Source organism: Glycine soja, chromosome 3, assembly GCF_004193775.1.
Source record: "Glycine soja cultivar W05 chromosome 3, ASM419377v2, whole genome shotgun sequence".
NCBI classification, from domain to species: domain Eukaryota; kingdom Viridiplantae; phylum Streptophyta; class Magnoliopsida; order Fabales; family Fabaceae; genus Glycine; species Glycine soja.
The window spans coordinates 41,358,298-41,372,463 of record NC_041004.1 but is presented as its reverse complement, the minus strand read 5'-3'; the positions used below and the strand labels follow the sequence as shown (position 1 = coordinate 41,372,463).

General features: G+C 35.9%; 1 protein-coding gene across 3 annotated transcripts; it reads right to left on the bottom strand.

Moving 5' to 3' along the window:
• Positions 1 to 308: 308 nt before the first annotated feature.
• On the bottom strand, positions 309 to 13,665 carry LOC114407100 (histidine--tRNA ligase, chloroplastic/mitochondrial). Of its 3 annotated transcripts, XM_028370071.1 has the most exons (11): positions 13,240 to 13,665; positions 13,021 to 13,116; positions 11,766 to 11,854; positions 11,482 to 11,611; positions 10,901 to 10,993; positions 8,285 to 8,359; positions 6,817 to 6,934; positions 5,968 to 6,110; positions 3,048 to 3,176; positions 736 to 899; positions 309 to 647 (listed from the first exon to the last, which is right to left on the bottom strand). In XM_028370071.1, the coding sequence occupies exons 1-11, from the start codon at positions 13,567 to 13,569 to the stop codon at positions 509 to 511; spliced, it is 1,506 nt and encodes a 501-aa protein (XP_028225872.1). In that variant the 5' UTR covers positions 13,570 to 13,665; the 3' UTR covers positions 309 to 508. The 3 variants fall into 3 exon arrangements, with proteins under 3 accessions (XP_028225872.1, XP_028225873.1, XP_028225874.1); XM_028370072.1 differs by lacking the exon at positions 3,048 to 3,176; XM_028370073.1 differs by lacking the exons at positions 309 to 647; positions 736 to 899; positions 3,048 to 3,176 and adding an exon at positions 3,884 to 4,017.
• Positions 13,666 to 14,166: the final 501 nt, after the last annotated feature.

Here is a 14,166-nt window from a genome sequence, read left to right as displayed (position 1 = left end):
AAAGGATCTTCTATCAAACAAATAGATCAATTTATATTAGAGTATTATAAGGAGCTGCAGTTATTCAACTGCAGACTCAGTTAGTCAGTGTTAGTTATCTACTGCCACTAACTATACTAACAGCTGTTGACAGTTGTTCGATAACTAACACTGACTAACTGAGTCAGCAGTTGAATAACTGCAGCTCCTTATAATACTCTATAATAATTCAACATTTCAAGTGAAAATTCCAAATTGATCTATCTACAACATGATCTTGTCCTTGCACACACAGATTAGAAATGAGGGAGGGGAGCAGACAATGTGGGTGAAGAACTTAAATGGATAAATAATGTAAACAGAAGCGGAAGTTTTGGTATATGGATAATCACATATGCATACACAGGTGAGTATGTACACATACAAAACAAGTACTTGAGTCTCAAAGGACTATGTAAAAAAAATCAAGGTGAAATTAATACCAATAGTAAAGACAGAATACATAACCACAAAAAATTCAAATTCTGATTTACTTCAGATCATCCAGTTTAACCTCATACTGTTCAGCAGTAGAGAGAATTTTGACACCAACCACACCCCTTTGCCATTCAGAATTCCCCACTAACACAAGCCGCTCAGCATTTAATCGGGCTGCACGTTTAAAAACCCTAGAGGAGAATATCATATCAGAAGACTTGTAAAATATTCAAGTATGCTTTAAGAAAAGGAACAAAAATAATGAAAAAAAAATTATACCATTTAAGTGGTTTGCTTTCCAAAACCAACTCAACAATCTGCCCTTTTTCTCTGAGAATGTTAGCGACCATAGCAGCACATCCTTGAAGATCTTCGTCCAAGGCACACACAATGTCATCTATTTGCAAGTTAAGCTCCGGTAACAGACCCTTCTCTTTGAGCAACTGTTGCCAAAAAAACAGACATCAAGCACAATTGACAAAGGAAAAGAAACACGAGTCTAAGAAAGTGTTGTGGCGCATAATTATCATAATTAATAGAGATGTATTTCTACAATCAATTTGTACAGTATTACCAATGGCGGATTATGGAAGCCAGCCAAAAATCCACCTTATAAATATGACAGATGGTGGTATTGCAGCATATGGAAGAAGCATGGCTGGCAGACAGAATCAAAATATAACTTCATATAAGATTGTTGGAAAGCTGCCTTAATTGCTGTCACTCCTAGCCCACCTTAGCTCTGGCCTTTTCAAGGACTGCTTTAATTGTAGCCTCAAGGGTGGTGGTTTAGTCCCATATCAACTAGAGATATGGCTTAAATAAAGTTTATAAAGCATCCTCACTTTGTAGGGTTGACTTAGGCCCTAAACTCATTCTAAAATGGTATACAAACCTATCATAGATCCATTGTTGGGCGACCAGCATTTTCCATGCTCCAGGCTGGTAGTCTTGGGCGTGAAGGGGAGTGTTGGAAAGCCGCCTTAGTTGCAGCCACCCCTAGCCCACCTTAGATGCATTCACTTTGGGGGCTGCCTTAATTGCAACCACAAGAGTGGTGGTTTAGTCTCACATCGACTAGAGACATGGCTTAAATAAAGTTTATGAAGCTTGAGCAATCATCACCTTATAAGTCGGTTTTGTTGGTTGAGTTAGGCCCTAAGCTCAAATTCTAAGATATGATATGGGTTTACTTGATGAAAACAAAATTTGATGTTGAGAACATTTAAAAAAAATTCATATGATACACATTCAATTTCAGGAAAAAAAAAATCAAAAGTATTCCATAGTGATAATGGAATGGAGTATTTTAACACACACCTAAATAATTTTTTCCTTGAAAATGGCATCATTCATAAAAGCTCTTAGGTTGACACTCCACAACAAAATGTTGTGGGTTAAAGGAAAAATAAACATATACTAGAAGTTGCTCAGGTCATGTTTCAAATTAATGCACCAAAATATCTTCGGGGTGAAGCAATCTTAATAGGAACATGTTGTATCAATAGGATGCCTAGCAAAGTTTTGAACTTCAAAACTCCTTTCGATGGTTTCACAACTTATTTTCCAAATAACAGATTTGTCATGCACTTTACCTCTAAGAAAATTTGGGTGCATTGTTTTTGTTCACACTTATGAACCAAACCAAAGTAAACTTGAACCTAGAGCAAAAAAGTGTGTTTATTGGTATTGGAAAAAACACAAGTCTCACATTGACTAAAGATAAGGTCAAGATAGAGTATATAAGTGGGGGGCAACCTTCACCCTTTGAGCTAGCTTTTGGGGTTGAATTAGGTCCAAACCCACATTCTAAGTTGGTATCAGAGCCTATTTTAGATCCATTAAAAGGATCACCCACCATATTATCCATACATCAAACCCAAAAGTGTTGGACATGAGGTGTATTAAGAAAAATCCAAGTCCCACATTCTAAGAATTAGCTATGCTCCAAACCAAAGAGTATAAAAAATGCTTTGATATCATTTCCAAGACCCTTCTCTTGAGGGATGTTAATTTTTTCGAAAAGACCTTTTTTTTTCAAAATCATTTTCAGGAGGGACAAAAGACGAAGATGTTGTCCAATATTTTCAAACATCAGACTTTTCAGTTTTACAAACATTAAAAAGCTCAAATTTATCAATTTTAGATTTGAAGTTCAGAATCTCAAAACATGGGTGAACCAAGTCAGCAAAATAAAGATAGCATTCCAGAAACTATTTAAATTTCATAACCTGCTTCAGAAACTTAAGTTGCAGATTTACAAACTGTGCCATGTTCTGAAATTATTGAAACTGAACAAAATGATGCAATTATAATGGGTGATAAGGGTGTAGATCCCTTTGATCTTGTCTACTCTGGAAAGAAAAAACCTCAAATAATAGAGCCAAATAATCCTCAAGACTGTCATGAATCCATTGACCCAGCAGGTAACAATTTTTCTAATTCTGCTTCACTATACCTACTACCTAGTCCTAAACTTGAAGAGATGTCATAGATTAAGGCAAAAGGAACTTATAAAAATGCACAAGATGGTTTAATATGCATAACATTGTGGCTTCCAATATCTCTTGCTACTCAAGTTATAGACTTACTTCCACTATGACTGCATCACCAAATCCAAAACCACATGCAGAAATGTCATCAGCACCAAAAGTTGAGAACAAATGATCATATCGACCACCACCACAGATAGCTCGCAGCTTTCCTTCTCGGTCAAAACCCTACTGAAGAATTTAATCATTTGAAGGAAAGAAATACAACAGCCAACATATACAATTGCAACATATTAACAGCAATGGAAAGCATCACAAAGAATGTAACTTGGTTGCAGTAAAACATAGCCAGTAAAAGACTGGTATATTCTTTCTCTATTAAGCATTGGCAACATGATAGTTTTGTTCCATGTATAGTATATACTCTTCCTTCTTTTTTTTGTATAAAAGGATTCATTAAGAGCAAAAAATAGAGTGGGAAGATAGGATTCCATGTATGCATTTTATCCTCTTGCAGATCATTTATCATCGAGGGTCTGACATATTCACAACCTCCAGCGCAATGAATTTGAATGCATCACACTCTTTGCCTCCATGTTACATAGGTATGTAAAGACTTCACAGTATCTTATGAAGAACTACAAAGCATTATTTTAATAGGTTAAAATATGTTTTTCGTCCTCATACATATGGAAATGTTCGGAATTCGTTCTTGCAAAATTTTTGGTCTGTTTTTCGTCCTCGCAAAATTGAAATGTGTTACTTTTTAGCCCGAACGTAGGTTCAGATAATCTGAACCTACTTCTGAGCTTATGTGTCAACTTTTTACATCAGTTATTATTATAGCCAATGTAGAAAACTTTATTATTCATGATGCAACAATTCCTTCATTTCCAATGCCGCTGCCAGAGAACATCAACAGCCATTTCTCAAACCTGGAATCAAAGACCCATCAACAGCAACTCAATGTGCCTGTATTGCGGTATGTGAATTTCAAAGTGATCATATCAGCGGCTACCCCTGTTGCATCCAAACCAGCTTGGACCCTTACATGATCAAACTTTATGTTCTGCAAAATGCCCCAAAAAATCAAAATCACTCATCATGTAGACCCACTTCAAATTTCATCTTAAAGACACGAGATTAATCAAGAACTAGTTCATATTTCATTCCAAAAATGACAAATCAATAGGTCCAAAAGTGACAAAAACATTCAACAAAATTTCAGATTTCATTTCAAAAACACGAAATGGATCTAAGACTCAATTCATATTTCAATCTGAAATTAATTAAGAACTATCAAAACCCAGCTCACATCTTTTCATTGGAAAACTAAAACGTTACAACACAGTTCAAAATTCATCCTAAAAATTGGAAATTGATCAAGACCAGCTTCATATTTCATTCTAAAAACGAAAAATCGATCAAGATCCCAGTTTACACTTCATCCTAAAAACACAAAAACCCAGTTCATATTTCATTCTAAAAATGAAAACTTAAACACGACCCATCTTAGAATTCACCCTGAAAATTCAAACTTGATCAAGCCCCACCACACTTTCCACCCTGAAAAACTCAAACCAAGGATCAAAACCAAAAACATAGAACTGAAGATAAAAAGAAAAATACGTACCATGTTGATCTTGGGCTTCATGGGTCTTCTAGCCCCCCAAAGGATAAGTGAGAATAATGAAAAGAGAACCAACACTTTTCATTCTGGTTTTCTCGCCGTCAAGGGAATCTTGCCAGGGAGACTGGACGTAGTAGAGAGGACGGCATGGAGGGGAGCGCGTGGGGGAAGACATGATGAGGCTTGTTACCTCTAAGTCTGTCTTTGTGTGCATTTTCTTTCTCTATGTTGTTAGGATCTGGGTTCGCCAAATCAAATTGCTCCAAATGGCAATGGAAAACCCAGATCCGCTCTCTCTCGCTCAGATCCGCTCTATCTCTCTTTCTCTCTCTCTCTCACACACACACACACATCAAATGGGTAGAGAGGGGAGGAAGAGGTTGCGATGACGGTGGCGGCAAGGGAACAAAGTGACGAAGAGGCTAAGGAAGGAGGGTGGTTGTTGGGGTTCGTGAAGGTGAAGGGGCTGGAGAAAGGGTGGTTGCCTAAGTACTGTGCGCCCCCATTGTAGCAAAACAAAACATAACATGTGTAAGTTATGTGTACAGTCAGTGGCACATAGGTTCAGATTTACCTGAACCTACATCCTGGCCCAAAAGTAACACTTTTCAATTTTGCGAGGACTAAAAACAGACCAAAAATTTTGCAAGGACGGATTCTGAACATTTCGATATTTATGAAGACGAAAAACATATTTTAGCCTATTTTAATATCATCAAGCCTATGAAAGCTGCATTAAACCAAGATTATGGTTTTCATCATGCACTTCAGCCATTATTTGCCAAACTCAATTGTCACAAATGTTTCTACACAAGCCATTAATCTCAACTATGGTTCAGTGCCATTAAGCATAAAGAGTATCAATTTGAAAACACAAGCCCCAATGAATGAACCTTTTACACACTTGTCATTGAATCAGTCCAATGAGAAAAGTATTGAATTATATAACAGGTAATCCATAAGCAAGATTTTAGTCCAAGAGGATCCTAACCTATAGGAGTATACTTACTCAGTGGTGTAGCTTTTCTTTTCTTTAGCTAATCTGTAAAGACTAAACTACAGTTAGTGGTTAGTCTATAGTTAGTTAGTTAGTTTAACTGTTAGGACGGCTGGTTGACAGCTGTCACTAACTAACTCAGGTTAGCTGACAGTTACTCAACTGTAACTGTTATATAAGCTGAAGTGTAATCAGTTTCTTCTTGGGTTGAATACAATCATCTTTTTCACCTCAAGTTTAGTTCCTATAGTTCTTACAGATTTGATTATGGTATCATAGAGCTCGTTTCAATTCCTAGGATTTTCATGGCTTCCGCTACTAATCTAACCCATAAACTATTTATATTCATGTAAACTATAACATTTATTTAGTTTTAACCAGGAAATTCTAACCTCAAATACAATGCCAGTGTAGTAAGCAAGACCTCGAACAACTGATGCATCAAATTGAAGCCATTTAGAGTAACCAATTTTTTCAGCAAGGGAGAATAGCTGTTTCAGATCAGCAACTGCTTCCCCACTGCTCCCAAGTCTCTCTGAATACAACCAAATTTATATTTCTTGTAAGTTGTATGACTTGATTTTTACAAACTAATACATAGTACATAAATTCCATGGTGCCATTGGCAGCCTTCAAGTATGAAGAAGCATAAATATCAGAACAAAGAAGGAAATATTTTATTTCTCTAATTATTTTTTAACAACACAGCTACTGCCATATAGACAGAATTAGTCCCAAAGAGGAAACCAATTTGCCGCAATCAGGGAAAAAAATCAGGAAGCAATAAATAGCCAATTTTATTCAAATCTGATTCTGAACAGATTTATTAAAACATCAAATCAAGACATAAATTGGGAAATAATTGATAGAAAATTAAGGACAAACTTGTGAAAATAAATGATGTCAAGTATCATGCCAATAAGAAATGGGTCAAATATTATGAGACTATCAAGCTAACCAAGTTTCAAAAATCCCATTCACAATATTCTGGGAAGTGGGAACATGAAGCTTCAATCAAAACGAGAAACTAAGTAAGGCATTGGCCAGGAAAAAGGAACGCAACTTTCATTATTTACAAGCCATAACATATGAAATCATACCACTGGCATCAAAGGCTTCCACCTATATTCTTAAATTCATAAACCTACTCTCAAGCATAAAGCTACAATTGGATATTTTATAGAGTTTTTCTAGCATTCACAACAAAATATAAGATTTTCAGGAAATTGAAAAGGGTTAACCTTCTAACTCGGTCAATGACTTCACAGAAAGGACTTGCAATAGCTCCTGGACAGCCTCTTGAGATAGACCAACAGCTTTCAACTCTTTCTTTATCTCGTCAGCTGGAATTTTCTCAATCTGCACAAAATTAACAATAACATTTTTTTATAAAAAAACAATTCGCTTTGATATTATGATCACACCTTTATCAACAGTAGACAAGGAAAAGAACCAGAATATGAAATTTCAATCATTAAAAACATAGACATGAATTAAAAATAGCGCAAATTCGTATTGATCCAAAAGAAACAGAAAAACGGATACCCACACCATATGACAGCTTATGACAAAAAGAAATAATGATTTAGAAGTCCACACATGAAAAAAAAAATCGAGATTTGCCCTATGTGAATAAAGGTTTATAATACTGCTTATTTGCTTTGGCCTATGTGAATGTTAGACGTATCTTGCATATTGAATATAACTTATATAAGGTCATGTCAAAGACATTCTACTGAAGATAACTTCTTGAGAATCTTACGTAAACTAGAAAGGCTACATACATAGGGAAATAAAATGACCATGTTTGATGGGTTAATAGAGCTCCTGAAAAAATATTTCAATATATGTCATCTTTTTAGAGCCAACAATAATGATAAAAAGTCAGCTACACGAGCTAGCTGTGGCTGTAACCTTAGGGAGGCATTTTGTAATCAGGGAGGGATGAATATATAAGTAGAGGTAGTACTGGGCCAAAAATACCGTCAGATTTTTGGTTTCCTAAGTCATGTTATACAGATTTTGTAATCAGCTTGTATTAGGGCACCACATTTCTGCTCATTTTGGCCTTCACTGTATACTTACCAGTATATCTTGTACTGTTTTAAATATAATATATTATTAGTTTTGCCGATTAAAAAAAAAAAAAAAAGCTAGCCGTGGCTGTGAAAATGCCCTGGTTGTTGTGGTGGTAATGGAAATGGTAACTAAGGTTGCAGCAGGTGGCATCAACAACAATGATGATTGTGGCAATAATGGAGCTAGTGGAAGTGATTGCAGGCCCAATACTCCGTGAGCTGATTGGCTTATGCCACATCAGCAATAATGTTGAGTGATGTGAAATATCCTTTATCAATATACGCAAGGTAGCTATAGTCCATAGAAAATTTAATGGCATTTGATGTTAGCTTTAGCCTTTTGGTTCTACTTCTACATGAACCTATGCACTTGTAATCTATGAATAGCAGATATTAGATCATATTCTTGACCTTTAGAAGCAGCCATAGAAAAGGGTGGACCATGTATATAGATCATTCCAATTAATATCACTCTATGTTGTTTGTTTATCATTAACAAACAAGAACAAATCAAAGCCACCATAATCCCTTATCATATTTGTTTCTGGTGAACAAATAAGGATCAAGAATGCTAGAGCACCATCAACAATTAGAAAAATAAACTAAAAGAGCAACAATATGCATCACTCACTTTATCAATAATGACGCAGACCTTGCCAAATAAATTTTCTGGTACTGAATAACAATTTAATACTTCTTGCAGAACCTGTAAAGCAAGGAGATATACAACAGAGTGAAAGGCTATCATAAACCAAAGCAATACAGAGAGCCACATGAATAAATTAAATGTAAGAACTAAACACGGTCTGCAGACACTATACCAACAAAGTTGAAACAAACTAAATGCATTAACCCAATGATAGCACTTCACAAAATATTATAAATTAATTGCAACATTACATGAAGATAACACAATCATGCAAAACAAGCATGCTGCCGAAAGAATCCTTCATAACAAACATAGCAAGGACTTAAATTGTAATATCGTAAAGAAGTATAGGGTATACATTTCTTAGAATTTGGGTTTAGGGCATAACTCAAACTCACAAAACCGGCTTGTAAGGTAAGGACAGTCCAAGCTTTATAAACTCTATTTAAGCTATATTTATAGTCGATGTGGGACTAAACCACCACCCTTGAGGTTGTAAACTTGTAATTGAGGCACCCCCAAAGAGGTTGCAACCAAGGTGGGCTAGGGTGACCGCAATTACGGCAACATTCCACCCCCAAAGCCCAAGGCTACTGGCCTAAAGCATGGCAAATGCAAGTGACCTGACGATGGATCTAAGATAGGCTTTGATATTATCTTAGAATTTGGGCTTAGGGCCTAACTCAACCTCACAAAACCGGCTTGTAATCCAAGTTTTATAAGCTCTATTTAAGCTTAACCCATATCTATAGTCAATGTAGGATTAAACCACCACCCTTGAAACTGCAATTAAGGTAGGCCTCAAAGAGGCCAAAACTAAGGTGGGCTAGAGGTGACCACAGTTAAGGTAGCTTTCCAACAATATCTATTGTACTCTTGAGTACTACTACTACTAAACACTAAACCAAGCCAAGTCAATTTAACAAAGATTTAACATGTGATGTTAAAAATGAACCTCCAACCTCTTTTCTTGCCCATAACATCCATTAAACCTACATTTCAGTGACTTCTCAACCACAAATCCAGAGTATATAGCTAAAAAAATTGATAAATTCAATCTATTATACATCTTGACCAATTAAATCCTTATATTCACTACAAGTTACATGTTTGACTAATACAATGAGGTCTATCATTCATCATCCCATAGAAGACAAAATATATTTGAATGTTGGGTGATGTATGTTTGCACAGGTCTTATTTATATCACATATTAGGGTACTGTTGAAAAAGCCACCTAAATTGTGGTCACCCCTAAATAGAAGGGTTTGTTGAAAGTTCTACATGGCAGGTAGCCGTGGACAAAAAGGGGCATGTTGAAGTCCCATATCAACTAAAGATAGTGTTGAGATAAACTATATAAGTGGGGAACAATCCTCACCTTACAACCCGATTTTGAAGGATTAAGTTAGGCTCAAAACCCACATTCTGACATGATATCAGAGCCTATCCTAGATGAGTCCATGTGTCTGTCACGCTCTAGGAAAGTAGCCTTGAGCTTGAGGGGGATGTAGGAAAAGCCACCTAAATTGTGGTCACCTCTAAATAGAAGAGTGTGTTGAAAGTTCTACATGATGGGTAGCCGTGGGCAAAAGGGGACATGTTGAAGTCCCACATCGGTTAAAGATGGTGTCGAGATAAACTATATAAGTAGAAAGCAATCCTCACCTTACAAACTGGTTTTGTAGGGTTGAGTTAGGCTCAAAACTCACATTCTGACAGGTACAAACAAAATCAATCATAAATACATAAGAATAAAAGGACTTAGTGAACATGTCAGCCAATAGATCACTAGAGTTGATAAAATCACTTGTGATTTTCCCAAAAAAAAAACTTCCCTCTAACAAAGTAACAAGCTACCTCTGTGTTTGGTTCGTTCATGGAAGACCGGATTTGATGCCATATGAAGTGCCAGCTTGATTGTCACGGTCTCTCATATATGTTCCATAAATGTCTCTTAATTTTAGCTACTGGAGTAGTTCCCTAAGCCATATAAGCTCACACACAGTTGCTGCCATAGCACGATATTCAACTTACACACTAGATCTTTAAACTATGTATTGCTTCTTGCTCCTCCATGAAATAAATTTTCCTCCTGTGAGAACACAATATCCAGAAGTGGATCATCTATCTAACAATGATCTTGCCCAGTCAACATTCGAGTAAGAAGTGATTTTGGAATTTCCTTCATCTTCATATCCTTGTCCTCATCCTAGTGCATCTTTTATGTATCGAAGAATACATATAATAGCATCTCAATGGCAAAGGGAAATGGCTCATAGTGGCATGGGTATTGTTTAACCGAGAAAAAAAGGCTTACTATAGCAGAGAGATCTAGCAAAAAAGAAACCTAAACTATCGATACCATATAGAAGAAGAAATATATTTGAATGTTATCTATTATATGTCTACATGAGTCTTATTTATAATCACATAATTAGGGTTACAACAAAATCAATCATCAATCATAAATACATAAGAATAAACTAAACCGGTAAATTTGTGATAATTGAATCCCTAATTTCTAGTAACAGTTATTTACATATTCAACATATATTAAATATGCTATCTAACATACAATGAAAATGAAATCTCCACCTTTCGACTGGAAACCTTAAATCCGACATCTGATTCTGTAATTCCTATTCGCTTAAACAAAGTGACGATAGAAGCTATAAGCTCTGCTTCAGCCTACAACATAAAAAAGAAGCATGGTGAAAAAATGCATGTAAAGATTACAGTCCAATGCATTCAACAATATTACAAGTACTATCATTCAAAATTTTAAAATAAGGTACATAATGCGAACCAACCATAAAAATTTACCCAAAAGCATGTCAAAGACATAATATAAATATAAATTATAAAAAAAATCTCGTGACTTAATTACAAGGAACGTTGATTTCATTACTTTCTGACTCAACTACAAATAGAAGAAACAGGTTTGTCTATGGTTATAAGAGAAGGGAGAATGAATGAAAAGAGGCTAATAATCACTAATAAAAGGATATCTTACCATAACTGCTACACAAACATAATTATAATGGCACAACTACTAACTGATGACACCCTAATTCCAAGCTTTTTGGATCAGATATCAATCATGAAACATCAGACCAGAAAGAGGACAATCCATAACTTCAAAAAGTGTGTATATCAGGCAGCAGTGCAGCACATACCATAACCCCGGGAACACCAATAATATCCATGTTCCATTGGTAGTGCTCACGACGACGCCCCCTTGTCATTCTCTCGTACCGCCAACATTGTCCAACAGTGAACCACTTTATTGGTAATGACACGGACTTCCTAAAAATTAAAGAACAGACATGAAAATGAGAATTTGGCATTCACATACAAAAGAATTATCTTATGTAGATTAAAGTTTAACTATTAGACATAGACTTTACATCAAAACTGTAAATATAGGAAAATCTAAAATATGCATAAAAATGAATTTTACCCTTTCTGGATCACCAGCCTTGCCAAAGAAGGAGTAAGTTCAGGCCTCAATGCAACACGGCGATTGCCTCGATCTTCAAAACAATAAAGCTGCAATTGAAATGTATATATTTCAATATTTTATATTTTATCAAAATTCAATAATGTATTTGGCTATGCATTATCTGCTTTTTTAATAAAATTTCTTTTCATTAAAAAAAATACTTTATTACAATGTTGATTTTTTAAGCACATCACAAGCATGTTCTTTATGTGACACAATTGCTATCTAATTACTGGCACTGCATGAAAACTATTGCTGTCTCACACACTCAATCATACATACATGCATTGGCCTCACATAACTAATTATGGTTGCTGTATTAGGTTTAGGAAAATTAAATTGATAGCCTCTAAACACCTTAAAGTCAGATCATGGCTCTATTCTAGCAATTCCTAATGAAGTCAAAGGGTAGAATGACTCCAACAAGACTCACTATACATAGTATATTATCTAATTTTCACTGTATTAATTGTCCATAAGTAGTATGCAAAATAACAGAGAAGCCTCAACTGCAGAAACAGGGAAACATCAAGGTAACTTAAATAAACAAATAAATAAAATCATACATAAATGAATTTCTCCGTTTGAATTTATGAAAGTTTATCTACAAGACAACAACTAAAACAACAAGACAAGGAAGGAGGAAGCACATCTATCTAAGAGTCCTGGTAATAACCTTCAAAGGATCAGTGTACACAACCTTACCCTTGCATATGCAAAGAGGTTGTTTCGGGATTCAAACTCATGACCAACTAGTCCCCAAAGCGCAACTTTACTGCTGCGCCAGGGCTTGCAATCAAACACATTACAATTATGAAGTGAAGAAAACTTTCAGATAAAGTAATCCACACTAGTTACTAGAAGGTACAAATTACACAACTAGAGTTCAATACTAGAAACACTAAACCAACAAACGGAGTACAACCATCACACCCATTGTCCACTGGCATTACCTTTGCAAACTCGCCAATGGATTTATGTCACAGTCACACCAATAAAAACAGAGAATTAGTAGTTTCAGAGCATTTTTTGCTCTGTTCAGAGTTTAACAACGAGATGCCTGTATGAAGTATGAACAATTCTTTTAAACGCAATAATCCTTCTAAAATATTCAGCAGGCTATAATAACCTATAAATGAATTATTATGTATATGTAAATATACCAAATCAGCATGTCAAGGTATAAACAAAAAAGATAAAGCGAGAGAATTACCTGATCCTTAATTTCTTCTCCTGCTTTCCTAGTGAACAATGCCTCCGACTCAAGCACCGGGTAATCAACCTCTTCAAATCCATACAACCGCGAAACCTAATCCTCACAGTTAACGAACAAAAAAATCAAAGACTAAAGCATAAAAAACACAATAACCGAGCTGAAGCATGCATAGGCACGAAACGGAATTGAGCAATTTGAGTCCAAAACCATACACACCTCTTTGAAATGATTGAAGAGCCAGTTGCGCAAGCGCATGTCCTCGGGCGGGAAGTCGCGCGTCCCCTTGGGAGGATTCACGTCGATCTTTTGAACTTCACCGGCGACGGCGGGACCGGGAGTTAGCGCGCCGGACCTTCCGCCGGTCGGAGAATCGGTCTCCGCCGCTCGCGAGAGCGAAGAGTGGAGTCTGACGCTGGAGAAGTTGGCATTGAATGGGAGCGGCGAAGAAGAGAGTTGGAAGGTGAGTGAACGGAAGATGGGGTTAACGTAGGAGTTGAAGCGCGGTTGAAGAGTGAGGAACGAACACGAGAATGGCGTTGCAGGCATGGCAGTGAAGCTTAGCTTACTGTTTTGTTTTGTTTTTTGCTCAGGTTTTCTGTTCCTCACTGGTGTAGCTTACTTGGCTGGATGGAAATGCAAGCAAGAAAGATGAACAGAATCGTTCGGATATGATATTACTGGACCTGTTAAGTTGGGCTTCAAACACTGCAGGGTGTTGCTAGGTGCACCCAGCAGAATTGCTGGTGCACCCAGTATTTTATCATCTTTCCAATTTTGCCCCTTACACAATCTTACGGAAAAACTTCTTCCGTAAACTCTTACAGAAAAAGTTCTTCCATAAGAGTTTTTTAAAATTTTTTTTTGAAAAACATTTGTAACAAATTAATTTAAAATTAATGGCTCAAGCAAAACTCAAACATATGACTTTCAGGTTATTAGCTCAACACTCTAACCAACTGAGCTAATGAGTCAATTACGTTGTAAAATAAATGTTGTTATACATAACAATAAAATTTCTGATGTATATTTAATGCGCATGTAAATTTAAATAATAAATTTTGTGACAATTAATTTTGATATAAATCATATGGATTATTTAATCCGTATATTTTTTTAAAAAAAAAATATTTACTATTATAAAAT